The 22,474-nt window shown below is 41.4% G+C and overlaps 2 protein-coding genes across 2 annotated transcripts in view; both read right to left on the reverse strand.

Moving 5' to 3' along the window:
- Positions 1 to 22,474, reverse strand: part of LOC133532585 (zinc finger protein 3 homolog) — a 33,078-nt gene that overhangs the window by 8,768 nt on the left and 1,836 nt on the right. The window contains exons 3-12 of the mRNA XM_061871331.1: positions 21,780 to 21,899; positions 21,100 to 21,257; positions 20,619 to 20,741; positions 18,828 to 18,945; positions 13,170 to 13,268; positions 11,329 to 11,480; positions 7,689 to 7,748; positions 4,687 to 4,800; positions 3,750 to 3,881; positions 2,545 to 2,616 (exon numbers count right to left, since the gene is read on the reverse strand). Of these exons, the coding sequence (XP_061727315.1) occupies positions 2,545 to 2,616; positions 3,750 to 3,881; positions 4,687 to 4,800; positions 7,689 to 7,748; positions 11,329 to 11,480; positions 13,170 to 13,268; positions 18,828 to 18,945; positions 20,619 to 20,741; positions 21,100 to 21,257; positions 21,780 to 21,899 (1,148 nt within the window). The remainder of the gene's footprint in view (positions 1 to 2,544; positions 2,617 to 3,749; positions 3,882 to 4,686; positions 4,801 to 7,688; positions 7,749 to 11,328; positions 11,481 to 13,169; positions 13,269 to 18,827; positions 18,946 to 20,618; positions 20,742 to 21,099; positions 21,258 to 21,779; positions 21,900 to 22,474) is intronic.
- LOC133532584 (uncharacterized) lies at positions 13,903 to 16,156 on the reverse strand. Its single transcript, XM_061871330.1, has 2 exons — positions 15,041 to 16,156; positions 13,903 to 14,393 (listed from the first exon to the last, which is right to left on the reverse strand). Exons 1-2 carry the CDS (start codon positions 15,390 to 15,392, stop codon positions 14,350 to 14,352), a joined length of 396 nt encoding a protein of 131 aa, XP_061727314.1. The 5' UTR covers positions 15,393 to 16,156; the 3' UTR covers positions 13,903 to 14,349.

Consider the following 22,474-nt stretch of genomic DNA (forward strand, 5'->3'; position numbering starts at 1 on the left):
CGTTGAACTCTGGCAACCTTATTCACCGGCAGGAACACGACACTATGAGTAGGGTCTAGTGTTATTTGGCTGCGGTTTTCTGTAAGGTGGAGGTACTTCCCCAGTTGGGCTCTGCTCTAGATCTGGAATTACATCCACTGGCTGTGCCCTACCACACAAAGCGAGATGACATTCACAATGCCCATACCTCTCTTTTGGACGTAGTTTAAGGACGTACCCGGGTCCACCTTGGCTTGGGCATTGATGCCTTCAAAATCCGTAAATAATGGCCAACATTATGATAAACTGTTACAACAGTTATCTGTGATAATGTAATTATAGCTTTATAACTACATCAAAATCGATTTGGTTATGCATTCAAATTTGGCAAATCTCTGAAAAAAAGCAATTCGACTTGACCTCTATTCTAATATCAGTCGAGATGCCTTTTTGTTCGAAATGAAATGTCAATTGCATACAATTTTGACATATCTCGCATGTTAGTTTGTATCGAATGATACGGAAATAGCCCCCGACTCTAGTTTGTCTCTGAATTTAAAAAAAAAGCTACATGCGTGAAAATCGTTTCATTTACCGCCATTTGACGTACAGTTTATCTTTAATTCATTTTAAGTATGAAATGAATATGTTTTGTTGTTTTTTAGGTAACTATAGCAAAACTTTCGTGTAAAATAAGCGATAAAAATATTTCGGTGACGCCACCACATATCCGTGAGTTCCGCCAAGAGAGCAACGATTTGGCAGCGATGCCCCAACGAAGGCTGTAATTTGGGTTAGTGAATATTTCATAGAAACTCAAACTCAAAACTTTATAATATGTGTGTAGATAAAATAGTGGATGTAACTATACATAATTAGGCATTAAAACAGTCATGTCATCTTTTTAAGAAACTCACTTCGTTCGTTTCTTAAACACACACTCTTGTATTTTAATGCCTTTTATTATGTAGCAGTCACATAAACTACTATTAAAACCTATCAGTGTATCCATCCAAGCCGCAAAATTATATGGCCACTTTATGAATGGATTTAATTACTGTACGCACTGGACGAAAATAAGAAAACGTGTTAACTAAATAAGTGAACTATAGGAGTCTACACCACTGGCACCAACATTAAAGTCACAACATATGTTGACGTCGTTTCATGATAGCGAGATTTCTAAATTAACCATTTAAACCGCGAGCATGCCTGAAAATATTTTCGTATAATTAATAATAAAATAACATTTCATATAATTTGTGCAACCCAACGCTTTAAGAATTCAATTAAGTCCGATTTTCGCCTCGCAATAGTACTGGTTTCCTATTTACATGACTTATAATAACTTTTGTGTTATCGAAATGTTTTCGACCGATCACTTGTATTAATTATGTCTAGTGTCTATAATATACCTATGTACATAATAATGTTACGTACCAGCGTATGCTTCCTTTTGAACTAAAGATCATGTATAAATCGAACATTATGATCTCTTGCTGTTCCTCGTAATGAAACCGTCTCACCTGCTTAACTCACTGGGCCGTTGGCGACGAAGACTGATTCTATTATGTAATGTTGGAACATACCTCTTAATTTTAATTTATTTCGCCTTTATACCATAATGAACTGACTGCAAAATGACCTAATTCAATTTATTATAAGTCTGTCGTTACCGTGTATGTTTGTTGCAAATATCATTAAAAAAAAATGGTGTTTTTTTTTTCCAAAGTCAGTAGCCAATATAAGCTTGACGAAATGCTTCACCTTCGAAATGCATATAAAACGCGGTAAGACAATTTTGCTGACAAAAACTACGACTGTTAATTTGAAAACAATCGTGAAAATAAATAAAAATTAAAACAAAAAATATTACTTTGTTAATCCGCGAAAACTTAACCTTTTGAACGCCACGCCTATCGTACGCGGCGCGTAATCGTGAACCTTGTCGGTACGCATGCAGGTTGATATTGGGCTGTAGCCGCGCGCGTCATATGACGTCTTTGGCGGTCAAAAGGTTAACATGCTAGTTAATCAGTGCTAACCCGTTATACTTACTTGTGTATTTTTACATGCAATTAATGTTCCCACCCTCCCACCGCAAAAATAAATACGCAAATAAATATAACAACCCACCACCAAAAGTTCTTGTTTTAATTAGTATGGATTTCCAGAAAGTAACGCTTGATTCTATTCATTATGTAACAATAAAAAAACTTGAAAAAGTTAAAAAACGCTGATATTAAAATATCCAAGCCTATGAATACATAAATAACACGGGAAACTAGTTATTTAGTAAATAAATATTATAGGACATTATTACACAAATTGACTAAGTCCCACAGTAAGCTCAATAAGGCTTGTGTTGAGGGTACTTAGACAACGATATATATAATATATAAATTTTATAAATACTTAAATACATAGAAAACACCCATGACTCAGGAACAAATATCCATGCTCATCACACGAATAAATGCCCTTACCAGGATTTGAACCCGGGACCATCAGCTTCGTAGGCAGGGTCACTACCCACTAGGCCAAACCGGTCGTCAAAGTACTTACTTCAAACTATGTTTGTCCTTGTGTTTCAAACTTTTCACTAGATGTTGACGTAAACTGTGTGCCGACTTGAATCTGCAGAAAAATAGGAATTTGAATATTCTCGATTCGTGAATGATATGGCTCTTATTCAATAATAATAATAATAAATATATCTTTATTTCAGACCCAGAAGTCCATATATGGTTAGTAAAATTAACTTAAAACCTATATTATTCACAAAGGTTATGCTATGCCAATCAGACCTACTTGACATAGGTCAAAGTAGATCTGACCTGCTCCATCCAATGCCACATTATGGGGCAGTTAAATCTGTCCGCAATCACCTTCAGAATGCTGTTTCGACTTTCCCTTACGCGACCCATTAGCGACGTGATTTTTTTACGCATTATCGCGTGAAAATCGTCCGTGTGCGCTTGGGCGAACATTCCTGATGCACTGCACCATTTTGGAAGTCTCAACAGCATTCTGAAAGCGTTGTTGTATTGTATTGAATGCGAAGGGCGTTGTAGGCTCGTTTCGTATACCGAACCCAAAAACCGCTAGTAAAAAGACTGGCTATATGCTTTGAATAGAGTTATTTTTACTTCCACGGAGCATCTAGCGAATCTTCGAGCTAGCATATTACTAATACCTTAATAATAAAAATATTGAAAGAAGCTCTAAGGCGTGTAAGCTTAAGGAAGGAATGGAAAAATTCGCACGCTTCTGGTAAGCTTCCGTAGGTCAGTTAGCAGTATCGATCGGACCGGTGTTCCGAAAGGTCGCAAGTTCGAGTCTTACCGGTAGCGGTGAATTTCTAAATTTTTTTAATATAATAAATAATAATAATAAATAATAAATAAATATTATGGGACATTATTACACAAATTGACTAAGTCCCACAGTAAGCTCAATAAGGCTTGTGTTGAGGGTACTTAGACAAAGATATATATTATAATATATACAAATACTTAAATACATAGAAAACACCCATGACTCGGGAACAAATATCCATGCTCATCACACGGATAAATGCCCTTACCAGGATTTGAACCCAGAACCATCGGCTTCGTGGACAGGGTCACTACCCACTAGGCCGGACCGGTCGTCAAAATATAAAAAATTATAGTATGACGTGATTGATATAAAATTGCGCTCCGAACAGCTTGCCGCACCGGAGCACGAGTCTAGAAGCCCAGGTGTATCCTGGTCCACACTGCGCTCACCTGACGTCACACTCCACGCAGTAGTACTCCTTCACGTCGGTATGTTTCAGCTGGTGATGTTTTATCTGCGTTCGCGTTCGGAACCGCTTGCCGCACTCGGAGCACGAGTAGTTTTTGATGCCCTGGTGTATCCTGGTCATGGGCACCAAAATGTAATACTTGCAACTTTATATAAATAAAGAGACTTAATTAATCGTTTCATAAAACTGGCTTGAGAATCGTAAACATTTGATTAGATTAGATTAGATGATTTATTTCATGAAAGACAATTACATAATAAATTTGCATTGATGTCAAAAATATAAGAATTACTATCATGATCGTCAAAATAAAATAATAAAAATGAAAATAATAACAGTACTAATGAAATAAAATTATAGCTCCAATAAGGATTGTCAATACAATTCGAATAAATAAGAGAAACAGTAAGTAGGTAAATACTTACAAAAATTCGCCCGGGAGGCGATTTGTCACATGATAGTTTAGATGCTATAATGAATTAAAAAAATAGTCAGCCGGTTGTATCGCGGTGGAAAGACCGTCAGTTGATGACATAAACATGTAAGAAATACGCGCCTTAGCACTTTATTCCGCAAAGAATGTTTATATTTTTACATGTTCTGCGACCAGCTCACATTCTTATCACCGCGGTACAACCGGCTGACGATTTTTTAAATCAACAATAGCATCTGAAAAATTGCTTGTTGTTGCTTGCAATTGAACAACGCTGGCTAATTTTTTTATTCTTTTTACGTGTTTCAGTGGCTTCCATTCCTCAATCCACCAACGGAGCGGCAACTGACGTCCACGAGGGTTCATACATAGCCGTTAACCACTACACGAGTTTTCGCCCGGGAGGCGATTGGTCATGCAAAATCCGTTCAGTTCCCCCCACCACTAATGGCCAAGCCATACTAAATAGATACATAGCACTCACTGCCTGTGCTCCTCGAGCGAGTCCTTGTTGACGAACGTCTTGCCGCACTGCTCGCACTCGGGCCGCTGGCCGCCGTGGTGGTTCCTCATGTGGCCGCGGTGGGTCTTACTGTTGCTGAACACAAACAACTCACTCTAATTTTAACCTTTTGACCGCTAAAGACGTCATATGACGCGCGCGGCTACAGCCCAATAGGCTTGAGTAGAGTAAGAACTAAAAGGAATGAAATCCCACCACGGACCGAAAGGAACTAGTTCGACGACCGGTCTGGCCTAGTGGGTAGTGACCCTGCCTATGAAGCCGATGGTCCCGGGTTCAAATCCTGGTAAGGGCATTTATTCGTGTGATGAGCATGGATATTTGTTCCTGAGTCATGGGTGTTTTCTATGTATTTAAGTATTTATAATTATTTATATATTATATATATCTTTGTTTAAGTACCCTCAACACAAGCCTTATTGAGCTTACTGTGGGACTTAGTCAATTTGTGTAATAATATCCTATAATATTTATTTATTATTATTTATTTATATTTTAAGCGCTCTTAATCGGTCTCGGTCCTTTAGTTCAGTAGTCGGTACGTCAGTACCAAAGAGCATATACTCGTAATCACTACGTTCTAGTCAGTACCTAGTAACAAATCGGTCGGGAGCGAATGATCGGAATGAGTCAAGGTCAAGAAAGTCGCTCGCTCACGCTCTCGCTCTGTTTATTTGCGAGCGAGAGCAAGGCACATAACTAGTCATCCTCGTTATTGCAAGTGAACTAAAGGAACTAAAAGAGCGAACTAGTTCCTTTGACCGATTGACCGAGATCGGAGCGCTCTTTTTACAGACCGAGCGGGCACAACTCTACAGCCCAATATCAACCTTCATGCGTACCGACAAGGTTCACGATTACGCGCCGCGTACGATAGGCGTGGCGTTCAAAAGGTTAAAGTGCAGTAACTTCAGGCAAAGAGAATTTGAAATACAGGATTGCCAAGGAAATTGTGCAGTCGCCATCAGATATATCGGAGTTGCGGAGGTGTCAAAAATATCTTAACACGCACCCTAGCGGCTTGACAATAGAGGCGTGTTCAGATATATTTATGAGCACCTCGGCCGCTCCGATATATCTGATGGCGACTGTAGCTACGTAAATTTACTGTCATCTTTCTACACATGAGTAAAACTTTTAGAACGCCATTTGACTTTGATCCTTAGTCTTTCACTGATATGTGCTAAATATCAAAAAGTGGCGCCATCTTACCGGGCATAACCGGCGCCATCGCTCGAAACGATGCCGCCGTACCTTTGGCCTTTGATCTATTAGATGGCGCCACTTTTTGATGTTTAACAAATTTAACAGATATCAGTGAAAGGATAAGGATCAAAGTCAAATGGCGTTCTAAAAGTTTTAATCATGTGTCGAAAGATGGCAGTAAAACTGTGGCTACAAAGTTTTCTTTGACAATCCACCTCGATTACTAATTATTTTTGCTACGATGGGACCCGCGTGCGTGCGCCCGCGATGTGCACCCGCGCGAGCTAGCGGGCGCCCTAACACCTTGTGAGAATCGTAGAATCCCTGTAGTTTATGTAGTTTATTTCTCATTGTTTGTAGTTTCTATTTACTTATTTTATAAACTTTACACTTATGTGGTTTTGCACTGCCAAATAACTTTATTTCTAGCCACTGAATCGCTATCTGAAGGTTGCCTGGAAGATATCGCTTTTTAGCGATAAGTCCGCCTGCTGTTACCTACTCACTTACGTCCTTTCTTTGTTTGTAACATGTATTTTTCTTTGTAGTGCACAATAAAGTATTTTATTATTATTATTAATCCCTGGTTTTTAAACATGATTTTACAATAATATAGAAAATCAAGGATCTGACGACCGGTCTGGCCTAGTGGGTAGTGACCCTGCCTACGAAGCTGATGGGTCCCGGGTTCAAATCCTGGTAAGGGCATTTATTCGTGTGATGAGCATGGATATTTGTTCCTGAGTCATGGGTGTTTTCTTTGTATTTAAGTATTTATAAATATTTATATATTATATATATCGTTGTCTAAGTACCCTCAACACAAGCCTTATTGAGCTTACTGTGGGACTTAGGCAATTTGTGTAATAATGTCCTATAATATTTATTTTATTTATTTATTTTTATCACTAGGACCCTTATATAAATAATTATCAGGAACTCTAAATTAAATCATACATTTAAATTACCTCAAATAAAAAGAGCCGTAATGCTTAAAATTGGGCAATAGGCGGGTCCACACAGAGCGAGCATACGCGCGAGGCAATTTCCTCACGCACAAACCGGCTAGTATAGACGTGCCTCGGCGCGCGTTTTCCTCGCCTGAGCGCGACGCCTCGGCCGAGGCACGTCTACACTGGCCGGTTTGTGCGTGAGGAAATTGCCTAATGATTCACAGAAACACGATTTGCAAAATATGATAACCAAGGCTCGGAAAACCGTTAAATTTCCAAACCGTTATTATGTGATTGGCGCAAAACCTTTTAATTTTGGTTTCACTCGAAAAACCGTTATTTGTAAACCGTTTTTTTTATTAAAACAACAACAGTTCTTGTCTAATTAATTGGATTAGAGCAATAAAAACCGGTTTCTTAATATGTCGGTGTCTATATTTACGCGGCACACCAATACGCCGGCCGGCCATTTCGGCGCTCGTCGAATAAACCGGTTTTTTTAGGTTACAATAAAGTTCTTAAAACGTTCAAGTTCTTATAAAAGTTTAGAGGAAACCAGAAATAACCGGTATTTTATAAACCGGTTTCGAGCCTTGATGAAAATATAGTAAATATCCGGAATCTGACATCATGTAGAAGAAGAAAAGTAAAAAAAAAAGTGAGATGGGGTAAGAATAACATAGTTTACTTTGCCCGAGGCAAGACAAACACTATGGCAATTACATAAAGTGTCGTTCTTGTCCCGGTGTTCGTTTAACCCATCTCGCTCACTAGTAGAAAGTCTCAGAAGCACTAAAAACTTACGTTGAAACTTTTCCACATAGATGGCACGTGAAGTGTGACACAAGTCCTTCGTGTTGATTTCTGTGGACAAATAACAAATTCGTATTTATACGTATTCGTATATTCGGTCGCGTACTGTGCGGTTTAAGAGGAACTTCCTCCCGCGGACGCTCCGGCTGTGGAATGAGCTACCTGCCGAGGTTTTCCCGAGGGTCTACAGTATGAGGTTCTTCAAAAAAGGAGTGTACAGATTTTTAAACGGTCGGCTACGCGCATGTATGTAACACCACTGGAGTTGCAGGCGTCCATAGGCTACGGTGACTGCTTACCATCAGGCGGGCCGTATGCGTGTTTGCCATCATCGTAATATATAAAAAAATCCGCATACTATTAGAAATGAGCTCAATAACATAAATAATAATTATTAATAGAATGATAAAATAAATTAATTAACCATTTATTATGGGAGTATGAATATTGTCGACGTTCAAGTCCTATTTTAATTTATGAGACTTGCTGATTTTTTTTAAATCACTGATAAGTCAAATTAACTTGACTACCGGTCTGGCCTAGTGGGTAGTGACCGTGCCTATGAAGCCGATGGTCCCGAGTTCGAATCTCGGTAAGGGCATGTATTTGTGTGATGAACACAGAAGTTTGTTCCCGAGTCATTTGCGTTTCCTATGTATATAAGTACATATGTATTTATCTATATACGCATGTATATCGTCGTCTAGTATTATGTATATTCGGTTCAAATATGAAATCTGTGATAAAATAACGAAATGTATTTTTTTGGGTTTGTTAAAATTGCCTCGATGAGTATTAGTTGCCTGAATGCTGGGCTATTAAAAAGGTGCACGAAAACCAAGTCCATGTTGCAGAGATGAAGATGCTGAGATGGGCAGCAGGCGTAACAAGACTCGATAAAATACGAAACGAGTATATCAGGGGGAGTTACAAAATTGCGCCCATCACAGATAAGATCACCGAAAGCCGACTTAGATGGTATGGCCACATAATGAGACGTTCCGAAGATCACGTGGTCAAGAAGGCGTTGACAATACCATGCACCAGAAAAGGCAGTGGAAGACCCAAAACCACGTGGCTGGCTACTATAACCCCCGACCTGGAGCGAGCCCAACTTACAGATACGACAACCCAGGACAGACCGTCCTGGCGCCTTAGAACGAGGAGAGCCGACCCCAAATAATGGGAAGTGGCAAGGAAGAAGAAGAAGAAGAGTATTAGTTGCCTGTTCAAATAAAAAAGCCAGCGATAAAAGCTTGTATCAAAAATTTAAATTTGTCAAAAAACTTTTTTCTGTTTTCAAAAACTAGTCGCCATTCCAAATTTCTTTGTCAATGGCCCGATTGCATTCATGGTCTGCATAAATTACCTGTAGTGGTCTAGTATGTGGCGGCGCGTGTGGATATGTGCATGCACGCTGCGGCTGTACGCCGACGGGCAGTACATGTGTCTGTCTCGCTCTCACTGTTACCTGTAGTGGTCTAGTATGGAGGCGCGGTCGATCATGCGGCGTCCGCAGGCTACGCACTCGTAGCGGCGCGTGTGGATATGTGCATGCACGCTGCGGCTGTACGCCGACGGGCAGTACATGTGTCTGTCTCGCTCTCACTGTTACCTGTAGTGGTCTAGTATGGAGGCGCGGTCGATCATGCGGCGTCCGCAGGCTACGCACTCGTAGCGGCGCGTGTGGATATGTGCATGCACGCTGCGGCTGTACGCCGACGGGCAGTACATGTGTCTGTCTCGCTCTCACTGTTACCTGTAGTGGTCTAGTATGGAGGCGCGGTCGATCATGCGGCGTCCGCAGGCTACGCACTCGTAGCGGCGCGTGTGGATATGTGCATGCACGCTGCGGCTGTACGCCGACGGGCAGTACATGTGTCTGTCTCGCTCTCACTGTTACCTGTAGTGGTCTAGTATGGAAGCGCGGTCGATCATGCGGCGTCCGCAGGCTACGCACTCGTAGCGGCGCGTGTGGATATGTGCATGCACGCTGCGGCTGTACGCCGACGGGCAGTACATGTGTCTGTCTCGCTCTCACTGTTACCTGTAGTGGTCTAGTATGGAGGCGCGGTCGATCATGCGGCGTCCGCAGGCTACGCACTCGTAGCGGCGCGTGTGGATATGTGCATGCACGCTGCGGCTGTACGCCGACGGGCAGTACATGTGTCTGTCTCGCTCTCACTGTTACCTGTAGTGGTCTAGTATGGAGGCGCGGTCGATCATGCGGCGTCCGCAGGCTACGCACTCGTAGCGGCGCGTGTGGATATGTGCATGCACGCTGCGGCTGTACGCCGACGGGCAGTACATGTGTCTGTCTCGCTCTCACTGTTACCTGTAGTGGTCTAGTATGGAGGCGCGGTCGATCATGCGGCGTCCGCAGGCTACGCACTCGTAGCGGCGCGTGTGGATATATGCATGCACGCTGCGGCTGTACGCCGACGGGCAGTACATGTGTCTGTCTCGCTCTCACTGTTACCTGTAGTGGTCTAGTATGGAGGCGCGGTCGATCATGCGGCGTCCGCAGGCTACGCACTCGTAGCGGCGCGTGTGGATATGTGCATGCACGCTGCGGCTGTACGCCGACGGGCAGTACATGTGTCTGTCTCGCTCTCACTGTTACCTGTAGTGGTCTAGTATGGAGGCGCGGTCGATCATGCGGCGTCCGCAGGCTACGCACTCGTAGCGGCGCGTGTGGATATGTGCATGCACGCTGCGGCTGTACGCCGACGGGCAGTACATGTGTCTGTCTCGCTCTCACTGTTACCTGTAGTGGTCTAGTATGGAGGCGCGGTCGATCATGCGGCGTCCGCAGGCTACGCACTCGTAGCGGCGCGTGTGGATATGTGCATGCACGCTGCGGCTGTACGCCGACGGGCAGTACATGTGTCTGTCTCGCTCTCACTGTTACCTGTAGTGGTCTAGTATGGAGGCGCGGTCGATCATGCGGCGTCCGCAGGCTACGCACTCGTAGCGGCGCGTGTGGATATGTGCATGCACGCTGCGGCTGTACGCCGACGGGCAGTACATGTGTCTGTCTCGCTCTCACTGTTACCTGTAGTGGTCTAGTATGGAGGCGCGGTCGATCATGCGGCGTCCGCAGGCTACGCACTCGTAGCGGCGCGTTTGGATATGTGCATGCACGCTGCGGCTGTACGCCGACGGGCAGTACATGTGTCTGTCTCGCTCTCACTGTTACCTGTAGTGGTCTAGTATGGAAGCGCGGTCGATCATGCGGCGTCCGCAGGCTACGCACTCGTAGCGGCGCGTGTGGATATGTGCATGCACGCTGCGGCTGTACGCCGACGGGCAGTACATGTGTCTGTCTCGCTCTCACTGTTACCTGTAGTGGTCTAGTATGGAGGCGCGGTCGATCATGCGGCGTCCGCAGGCTACGCACTCGTAGCGGCGCGTGTGGATATGTGCATGCACGCTGCGGCTGTACGCCGACGGGCAGTACATGTGTCTGTCTCGCTCTCACTGTTACCTGTAGTGGTCTAGTATGGAGGCGCGGTCGATCATGCGGCGTCCGCAGGCTACGCACTCGTAGCGGCGCGTGTGGATATGTGCATGCACGCTGCGGCTGTACGCCGACGGGCAGTACATGTGTCTGTCTCGCTCTCACTGTTACCTGTAGTGGTCTAGTATGGAAGCGCGGTCGATCATGCGGCGTCCGCAGGCTACGCACTCGTAGCGGCGCGTGTGGATATGTGCATGCACGCTGCGGCTGTACGCCGACGGGAAGTACATGGTGCATAGCGAACATGAGAACGGGCCTCGGGACTGAAAAAAATATATAACATTTGGATTTGTTATAAAAGCTTCTGTTTCTTTTTAACCGACTTCAAAAAAGAAGGAGGTTCTCAATTCGACTGATTTTTTTTTCTTGTATGTATGTTACTCGATATCTCCGAGAATCGTGAACCGATTTTAATTTTTTTTTTATCGATCAGGTATAACCCCGAGATGGTCCCGTTGGCACCAAGTCGGGGTCTGATGATGGGATCTTGGAGAAATCGAGGGAACTCTTCAAATGTTATAGGTAATATTTGAAGTCGGTTTTATTTTTTGTTGAAAAGTTTTATATTGTGAGCGGTCAGCTCCCGTCTTCAAACAAAACGTGTTATCTCCGAATGGGCTGTTTCATGAATTTGAACCATATAAACAGGACGGTAAAATTGGTTTTTAAACGGCTTGTTCTCATTTCCTTATGACGGCGTTTTTTGCAGTAGAAGTACTCGCCGCATAAAGGAAACAATTTCTTTTTCCTCACACTTGCTCGAAAAAGATCTTATTTCATGCAGGTGTGGACAAAGGCCTATTTTGTTTCCGCGGGCGAAGCGCTGGTGGCCTAGCGGTAAGAGCGTGCGACTTGCAATCCGGAGGTCGCGGGTTCAAACCCCGGCTCGTACCAATGAGTTTTTCTGAACTTCTGTACGAAACATCATTTGATATTTACCAGTCGCTTTTCGGTGAAGGAAAAACATCGTGAGGAAACCGGACTAATCCTAGTAAGGCCTAGTTTACCCTCTGGGTTGGAAGGTCAGATGGCAGTCACTTTCGTAAAAACTAGTGTCTACGCCAAATCTTGGGATTAGTTGTCAAGCGGACCCCAGGCTCCCATGAGCCGTGGCAAAATGCCAGGACAACGCGAGGAAGAGGGAGTTATGGATTGTAAAAAAAAAAGCGATAACTCCCTAGGGAGTTATAGCTTTTTATTTTTATTGTCACTTATTCATACAAACCAAGTAGCATAAATGACTTTTACTTTTAAAATACATGACGTTTATAATTTAATATTTTTGTTTATGTTTTAAAATTATGTCATTTGATTCATTTAACAGCCGTATAAAATATTTTTACATAATTTTCAATCGTGGCTGAATCCCGAACAGGTCTGTGCCTTCGATGCCTCACCTGCCAAGAAATAACAAAATGGCGGACGAATATATTATATATTTATTATATGACAGCGTATTTAAGAATAATTTCGCTTAAAATTTAGTTTTTTCTTCGCAAGTGTGATGAAAAACATTGTGTGTAACTCCGGGGGTAAGAATATTGCAAACTCTGGTCTTTAATTCCCTCCAGCGTGCGGATGTCGGGAATTACCACCCTCTTGTCCGAAATTTCCCTTACCCCCCTTGTTATACAATGTACTATTGCTTGACAGATTAGGATGGATCCGTGACCGGAAAAGTAATTTCATAATAATCATACATTAAATAAATAATAAATATTATAGGACATTATTACACAAATTGACTAAGTCCCACAGTAAGCTCAATAAGGCTTGTGTTGAGGGTACGTAGACAACGATATATATAATATATAAATATTTATAAATACTTAAATACATAGAAAACACCCATGACTCAGGAACAAATATCCATGCTCATCACACGAATAAATGCCCTTACCAGGATTTGAACCCGGGACCAATAATCATACATTATAGCGTAAATTTCTCACCGGGCTGTGTTTCCTCATATGGTTCTCCAGTTTGGTGTCGAAATTGAATCCCTTGTAGCACAGGTGACACTGGTACGGGAACTTGGCTTTGCTCTCTTCCTGCAACAAGCATTAGTTTCAAATAACAGGTAGTGTTTGAATCAAAATGCGATTAGGAGAAATAACTTTTATTGAAAGCTAAATTATTTTATTACGCTAGTACATTCAGTTATAGCACAGAACGCAAATAGGCCCTTGACAGCGCATCATAGACACAACTCTTCTCAAATGTTGCAAGCAACAAATATTAAACATAAAGTTTACAGCTATGTTGAGACTTGTCTCGAACATAATTGGGCCGGGCAAGGTGAGCTAATTTACATTAGGTAGAGATCGAAAACAACAATTTAACAAGATATATACAATATTTCGTCAGGAGATAAGGGACACAGCTTTGTATTAGGTCTGACATACAATTTGTCACATTTCAAGAAATTTTTCAATTAAATTTTTACTGTTTGAAATACTACCACATTGGTTTATCTTGCCACCAACAACATAGTCAAATAAGGTGCTTTGCAAGACAAGTCCTTCAGGCAATTTGATACAATCATTTAATAATGAATTAAAATAAATATCACTTGCTAGTAGCAATGAAATTTCTGATGGTTCATTAAAGTTTTCATCAGAAAGTTTGACATGGCTTGGAAACTTTAGTGCTGAACAATCAACATATTGTGGTGGCAAATGTGCCGTTACATCTTTTACAACATGACAGCTAACTTTAAATTTAACATCTTGATATTGACAAGACTCCACAGTAATAATTACTGACCTATCCATAATGATGGTCTGTTTAGCTACACCAATTATATTTTCACATTCTGCCACAGTGGAGAAACCCAGCCTTTCTACAAGAGAAGTTGTGGCAAAGGATTCACTTGAGCCAGTGTCAAGCAATGCACGGCAGTAAACATCACGGCCAAATTTATCAACAATTTTAACTTTAATTGTGGGTAATACCTTTTTATTAGATGTTTTCTTGACACATGTCAAAACAATAGATGCTGCCACTGGTTGATTGGCACCTCCAGCATCCTCTGTATGCAAAAGGGTATTATGATGACCCTTACATAACTTACATTTGAACTTGTACTTGCAAGGTTTATCTGAGTGAGGGTTTATACAAACTGCACACATCTCATTCTCCTGCACAAAGGCCAAGCGGTCCTCGACGGAGGCTTCCTGAAATTTCACACAATTATAGATTGCATGGCCAGGTTTAGTACAAAATTTACAACCAGGTAATGATGCTACAACATTAGCAACCTTGGGGTAAGATTTAAATTTAGAAGTACCTACATTATCATTTAGGATACTCTTTTGAGGCAAACTATCCTCTAGCGCCATAGCACGCCTTTCTAAAAATGCAATAAACTCCGACATCGTTGGAAGAGTTTGTGGGTCTCTCTCTAAATGGAAGGCCCGGCTAGTATATTGATCTAGCTTTCTGGATAATATAGAAATGAGCAACATATCCCATTTATCAACAGGTTCCTTTAAGTTTCTAAGTGCATACAGATGCTGCTGCACTTGTGATACAAATGACCTTATAGAGGCCGCAGTTCCCTTAGCCATGCATGGGATGTCTAAGATAACATATATATGGCTTATGATTAGCCTAACATTATTGTCATATCGCTTTTTTAACAACTCTAATGCCTCCATATATGAGACATTGACTAAAGGCAAATTTACAATGACAGATAGTGCTTCATCAGACAAAAACTTTCTTAGGTAAAACAACTTCTGTACATCTGATAATGTTTTGTTTTTATCAATCACTGCTATGAACATTTCATAAAAGGGTTTGAATAGGGTAACATCCTCACCATTGTACACTGGTATGTCAACATGGGGTAACTTTGAAGAAGAGACACCAGCAGCTTGAACTGTATCTGGCCCTCTTAGAGACCTGAGAGCCTCATTAATCTTCGCTATTGTGTTAAAGTAGCGGTCCTCAAAGTCACCTGCATCCTCTGTGTCCTTGTCATCAAGGCTCAATATGTCCAGTTGGATTCCCTCGTAATCTTTGAGGGAAGAGGCTAGCTTCTCTTTTCGAGCCTCCAAAGTATCAAGAGAGGCGGAATTTAAGGTATTGGGGTCGTTGACAAACTGCTCGATGCGAGTCATAGTTGCCTTGACTTGGCCGCGCATTATTTTTAACTTCTTGAGCTCCGCCATTGTCGTATTTCACGAAACAAACGCTCAATACTATTTAAGCACAAACCCGCACTTTGATAAAACAACTTTGTTAATAATCGCAGCTGAAATATGTATATAAACACTTGCAAAAGTTGCAAAGCCCGTGAAGAAAATTCCAATTTAGCAGACGTCACTTTTGACAGCCAAAAGTCACTTTTACCCCCAACTCTTTAAAGGCACGCTCACACGCACCGACCGATGATCCGTACTACCAACCTTACAATCTAGTCCCACCTGAGTTGACAACCTTGTCAAAGTATTCTCGTTGTACCGCTCAAATAAATCCGCCGGTACTTGCACAAAAATTCCTTTGTGCCGACGAACGGGAACTTTCCTGATGATTGTTGCAGCACGGAGTTAAACGATTTCAGGATAATATCAACCGAAATCACGATGATAAATTCGCCCAAACAATGGGTTGGGCGAGGTTGCGGCGGGCGGCGACAAGATATAGCAAGTCACCTTCGCCCAGCCAGCAAACGAAATACGTAGTAAAACCACGGAATCACTGATTCTAAACTTTTAAAAAGCTCGAAGGACCAACAATCGCATGTTTGAATCAAAATGCGATTAGGAGAAATAACTTTTATTGAAAGCTAAATTATTTTATTACGCTAGTACATTCAGTTATAGCACAGAACGCAAATAGGCCCTTGACAGCGCATCATAGACACAACTCTTCTCAAATGTTGCAAGCAACAAATATTAAACATAAAGTTTACAGCTATGTTGAGACTTGTCTCGAACAGGTAGTCTGTATTAGGCTACTTGACGGTTTTTATGGTTGCGTAGTCAACTAGGAACCCTTATAGTTTCGCCATGTCCGTCTGTCTGTCTGTCCGAGGCTTTGCTCCGTGGTCGTTAGTGCTAGAAAGATGAAATTTGGGATGGATATATAAATCAATAGAGCCGACAAAGTCGTACAATAAAATCTAAATTTTTTTTTTTAGGGTACCTCTCCTACACGTATAGTGGGGGTGTACATTGTTTTTTGCTTCAACCCTACTGTGGGATATCGTTGGAAAGTTCTTTCAAAACTAATAGGGGTCTTCAACAAACATTTCTTGATAAAGTGAATATATTCGGAGATAATTGCTCCGAAAGAAAAAAAAAATGTGTCCCCCCCTTCTAACTTTTGAACCATAGGTCCAAAAAATATGAAAAAAATCTTGGAAGCAGAGCTTAAGAAACACATTAAATGAAAACTATAGCGGATATGATCAGTTTAGCTGTTTTTGAGTTATCGCAAAAAGTTTCCCCTTCATAGTAAAAAGACGTACACCCACAGTTCATCCCTTGGTTAACAATCTACCATACTTTAAGCTCCAGTTTAGCTTATTGTGACGGAAGAGTAACTACGGAACCCTACTCTGAGCATGGCCCGACATGCTCTTGGCCGGTTTTTGTAAATAACGTCAATCGATCTTGATTTTCCTGAGGATCAAATGTCTATATAGGACTCATTAAGGTCATAAACGAGAGGTAAAGTCTGTCGCTCGCACTTGACAATTGAAACGCCTCTAACAAAATGATATTGTAATGTGACGTCACAATTTAATTTAATTTTCATTTAAGTGAAGTTTTATATATCTTCTTTTGAGAAAATAAAGTTCTTAAACCTTAAGATCAAGATAATTGCTATTTTGACCCTGAAATTTTACGTTTATGTATACAGGGCGTCCCAAGACTATGTGACATCAAGGGAAAGTACCTTAAATATCGTAGACAGGATATTTTGTTGAAAGAAGACTTTATGTTATTTTTAAAAGTCAGTAATTCTGCATTTATAATTTTCTAAGAATTACTTGCTTCGTCTGGGAATCGAACCGACTTAAATGTGAAAAAAAAACATCCCTATTTTTATGATGCCAATCGAAAGAATGGACAATAAAAAATAATTCTTCTTAAATAACATAGTATCTTAAAAGAAAGGAACGTGAAATTAATAATTTAAATCAAATTTAAAAAAAATACGATATGTGAAAGATTTGCTATACAAAAAGCGATACGACAACGTGGGCGAGTTACAAACAGAAACGAGCCATATCATTTCGAGTAATCACCATAATATGATAAGAAAATCAACAGACAGCGGACTTATTAAAAGATTGGCGAAGAGGGATCACATTTTAAGCATTTAGTTAATTAATTTACAAAAAAAAATACTTAATTGACTTAGGCAGTTTCATGTATGTCATAATTTGAAGAATAGTTTGGAACCTTCTTCGACCTTTTTGATTGTCTTTTTTATTTATGACACTAATAAGCTTCTGACTTTTGTAAAATGTCATCATTATCAAATATTTCGAACAAATTGTCAAAAACACTGCCAAAGATTAACACAGTGTGTTTCTTTTTGTTGTCGATTATCGCAAATAACTTTTGTTCAAAAAAATATTTTTTTTATCTTTTATTTATTTATTTATTTATTAAAAACTTTATTGCACAAAAGAAAAACTTAATGTACAAAAGGCGAACTTAATGCCATGAGGCATTCTCTAACAGTCAGTAAGTGTTCTAATTAAAAAAATATTAACGTCAGAGCATTCCTGAGAAGTAACCTTACGTGGGATTTCAGGGTTTGTCCAATGGCTAAGGTCACCCTGTATACGATGTGGTTGTATTCATTGTGTGATTTAGTTGAAAACCAGTAGTCAGGCCAAGATAAGGCCAGCGATTTGATAGCCCAGCCCGTGCAAGTGGTAAGTACACGTCATAATTTCACTGAAGTTTGGCTGCCATAATAGCTGCCAACTTATCTTGGTTTAACTCTAGTGTACTGTTGCTATTCTTCGGCTCTTCACCTTCAGGCTCTTTGCTGGGACAAGTCGGTCTCACGGCCTCAACTAACCTCACTCTGTTTGAACTGCTCCTCAGGGTTGAGCATCACGATGCGTCTTGGTCGGGTCGAGTTCCACTGTCTTTCTGATGCTAATGACTTTTCACCCACCGGCTCTATGCTGGGACAAGTATTAAACAGCTACAACTAACCTCACTCTGCTTGAACTGCTCTTCGCGGTTCAGCATGACGATGCGTATCTTGGTGGGGTCGAGTTCCACCGTCTTCCTGATGCTGGTCGGCTCTTCACCCGGCTCTTTGCTGGGACAAGTCGGTTAAACAGTTATAACTACCTCACACTGTTTTAACTGCTCCTCTGGGTTCAGCATGACGATGCGTATCTTGGTGGGGTCGAGTTCCACCGTCTTCCTGATGCCGGTCGGCTCTTCACCCGGCTCTTTGCTGGGACAAGTCGGTTAAACAGTTATAACTACCTCACACTGTTTTAACTGCTCCTCTGGGTTCAGCATGACGATGCGTATCTTGGTGGGGTCAAGTTCCACCGTCTTCCTGATGCTGGTCGGCTCTTCACCCGGCTCTTTGCTGGGACAAATCGGTTAAACTGTTATAACTACCTCACACTGTTTGAACTGCTCCTCTGGGTTCAGCATGACGATGCGTATCTTGGTGGGGTCGAGCTCCACCGTCTTTCTGATGCTGGTTTTCGGCTCTTCACCCTCCGCTGGTTCTTTGCTGAGACAAGACAAACTCATATGAAGTATAAAACAATAACTGAGTGAGTGAGTGAGATGGAAGTGCGTGATAAGTAATCGATACGTTCCCTGAGCCATGATATGGCCGATTTTTAGAAGCAATCTTCATATTTTTAGCTTTTGTGTAATTTGTTACAAATGTTTAAAGTGCATATTAGACCTATGTTCGTGCTTTTTTTTCTATAGAGCGAAAGTCAGTAACTCCCCAAGCAACACAAGGGAGCTGAATATTGTTTGAATAATAGAGCAGGCCGGTACTATAAGCTGAATAATGTCTGTAACAGCACTGTTACAGACGTTATACAGAAGATTTGGGCACAAATTAAACAGCTTACAACTGAATAACAGGAGTATAATAGCTGAATAAGTGTGTGCATAGTGGTGAATCAACTGAATAACGCTTGTATAGAGGCTGTATTAAACTTGTATACCGCTTGTAAATCAAAGTTATCCAGCTTTGTACGCATTGAATTAGTTATTCACACGTTATTCAGCTTTTCCGAGAAAATAAGATAGGAAAGGATTATTCAGTTACATGTACTGGATAATCCTTTCCCATCGTACACACAGACACATGTTAATATTTTAACATCCATGACAAATTATATAAATAATAATATTAAATATTGGACACAAACAACGATGATATATAAATACTTAAAAACATAGAAAACACCCATAACTCAGGAACAATGTCACACAAATAAATACCTTTGCCGGGATTCGAATCCAGGACCATCGGCTTCACAGGCAGGGTCACTACCCACTATACTTCGTTTTTTAGCATTAGAAAGAACTTCGAAGAAGTAAGTTTGAGGTTCCAAATCGGGCACTTTTTGCGCTAAAATTTTCAAGTAAATTATAAGTATTGATCTTGCTACATTATATAACTCCATTATTATGAAATTTATAAACAATTAAAGAGCCTGATAAAAACTGCATGCTTACTTCTGTGGATTTCTTTCTAATGCTAAAATAAGTTTTTGAAAAAAATGTCATTTTTGATACAAGCTTTTATCGCTGACTGGACTGTACTTTTTTTCACAGAAAACTAATACTCATCGAGACAATTCTTCAAACCCCAAACACAATTAGGTTGCGCTGCTGTCTCCATCATCAGATCAGCGCGATGGTACCATAATATTGCATTGTCAGTGTCACCCGAGTTCATTTTCAGCGTCATCAGAAACCGGGAAGTGGGTCAAATTTAACTTGCAAGATTTGACCCGTAGAAACGCACATAGTTACATTGCAAGTTAAATAAAAACTTGTAAAAACGAAGAAAATTGAGAAAGGTATGTTGAGATGGTTTGGACACGTGGAAAGAATGAGTGAAAGAAGGTTAACAAAGAGAGTGTATACGGGAGAAGAAGAAGAGGGAGCTGGAAGGGGTAGACCTCGGCGGACTATCTCTGATCAAATCGGGGAAATCCTGAAGAAAGGCCAGGTCAAGAGCACCCTAAACCGACGAGCGTGTATGAGGTATGTCATGAAAGTGAAGGAAGCGAAAGAGGTATGTCAGGATCGTAGCAAGTGGAAATCCGTGGTCTCTGCCTACCCCTTCGGGAAATAAGCGTGATTATATGTATGTATGTAAAAACTAAGTATAGCCCGGCGGTCGTTGAAGTTTCACAAAGTTTATTCTGTTCTTACCTCTTCTTCCGCTTGGCCTTGGGCTGTTCCTTTTTTTTGCTCTTCCTTTTTTTCTTGGTTTCCTCTTCTTCCTTGACTAGAGGTTCGTCAGGTATCTCGTTGTCAGACTTCACTGCCGTGTTTCTGAAATACAAACATTATAAGCGTCATACACAGCAAGGTTCATTTATTCATCATTTATCATCATTCATAATCGTTGAAGGAGTCTAACTCCTCCTTGAGGAGTTCTGCGGGGAGAGGTCCCGCTGCAAGTGTCGGCTCTATCGGAGGCAGTTCTATAGTGAGGAGGGCTGACTCTACTGTTCTCATGCAGGTCTCATCTGAACTCCTCCAATGTAATGTTGTCTTCATCATCGTCGAAGGAGAACTCCTCCTTGAGGAGCTCTGCAGGGGGAGGTCCCACTGCAGGTGTCAGTTCTATCGGAGGCAGCTCTATAAGAGGAGGACTGGCTCTACCAGCCTCTTCTCATGCAAGTCTCACCTGATCTCCTCCAACGTAATGTTGTCTTCATAATCGTCGAAGGAGTCAAACTCCTCCTTGAGGAGTTCTGCGGGGGGAGGTCCCACTGTAGGTGTCGGTTCTTCTATCAAAGGCAGTTCTACAGTGAGGAGTGCCGATTCTACTGGCCTCTTCTCATGCTGTAACAAAGATTTATTGAAAGTTAAAAAAATTGTTCCATACGAGTAAGTAGGCCTCATAGTCGAAGGTGCAGGGGGCGTACCGCGAAAATCGAAATTCGCAAATTGCGGGGATGTTTCTTTACTCTCACTGAGACGTATTAAAGTGACAGAGAAAAATGCCCGCAATTGACGAACTTCGACTTCGACTTTCGACTCGAACTTTAAAAACTTCTGAGTCTTTTAAGCCCCGAGTCGAGTCCTTTATTGAGTCTTTTTTAAGTGCAAGTCAAAAGGACTTGAGTCTCCGAATAAAGACTCATTCAACAATTTTATAGGTTTTACCTAAACTACAGTAAAGGAAATAGGCGTTATTGTATGATTTATGTTACGTACATCCATGAATTTGACATAAAGACAATGCATTTCAAAGTTATTTGTACTAAAATTTCATGCCAACAATGTGTGTTCATTTTGTATTGGGAATGGGGCGCTTGGCATAGAAAGTGTTAAGCTATGGTATAAAAACAGTTCAGAACTCACCTCCAACGTTTTTTGGTATCCGAGCTTCTTCCCGGTGTTGTCGAAGGCAAGAGTGTTGGTTTCCTTCAGGTTTGGTGTTGAGTACTTGCTCAGCTCCGGGTCTTGGGCGTCGATGGGGAACTGAAATATAAATATCTTTTTAGGGTTCCATACCCAAAGGGTAAAACGGCACCATATTACTAAGACTCCGCTGTCCGTCCTTCTGTCCGTCTGTCACCAGGCTCTATCTCATGATTATATACCGTGATTAGACCGTTGAAATTTTCACAGATGATGTATTTCTATTGCCGCTACGCTAACAACAAATACTAAAAAACAGAATAATATAAATATTTAAGGGGGCTCCCATACAACAAACGTGATTTATTCGCCGTTTTTATAGATAATGGTACGGAACCCTTCGCGCGCGATTCCGACTCGCACTTGGCCAGTTTTTTCTACTCCAGGTCTCTTATTTGTCGATTAAATTACTGCCAGTGAGATATCAACTTCAAAAAGCGCTGCACGCAGAGTCCTGGCGCGGCCCGGCGCCCCTGTTCTATCTTTCCATAAGATCCCAACAGCAGTATTGCTAGGAATATTCATACAATACTATGCTTATCTTGGTTCTAATGCAAAAAAAAAAAGGTCAAGTGAGAGTTCGTTTTACTCGCGCACCGAGGGTTCCGTACAAACTTTGAATTATCTCTTGTAAC

The sequence above is a fragment of the Cydia pomonella genome, chromosome 27 (genome assembly GCF_033807575.1).
Source record: "Cydia pomonella isolate Wapato2018A chromosome 27, ilCydPomo1, whole genome shotgun sequence".
Classification (NCBI taxonomy): domain Eukaryota; kingdom Metazoa; phylum Arthropoda; class Insecta; order Lepidoptera; family Tortricidae; genus Cydia; species Cydia pomonella.

Coding starts and splice junctions, on each gene's coding strand:
- LOC133532584 (XM_061871330.1), bottom strand. CDS start 15,392: ATGGCGGAGCTCAAGAAGTTAAAAATAATGCGCGGCCAAGTCAAGGCA. Junction 14,394..15,040: donor TGACATACCAGTGTACAATG/GTGAGGATGTTA, acceptor GTGAAATTTCAG/GAAGCCTCCGTCGAGGACCG.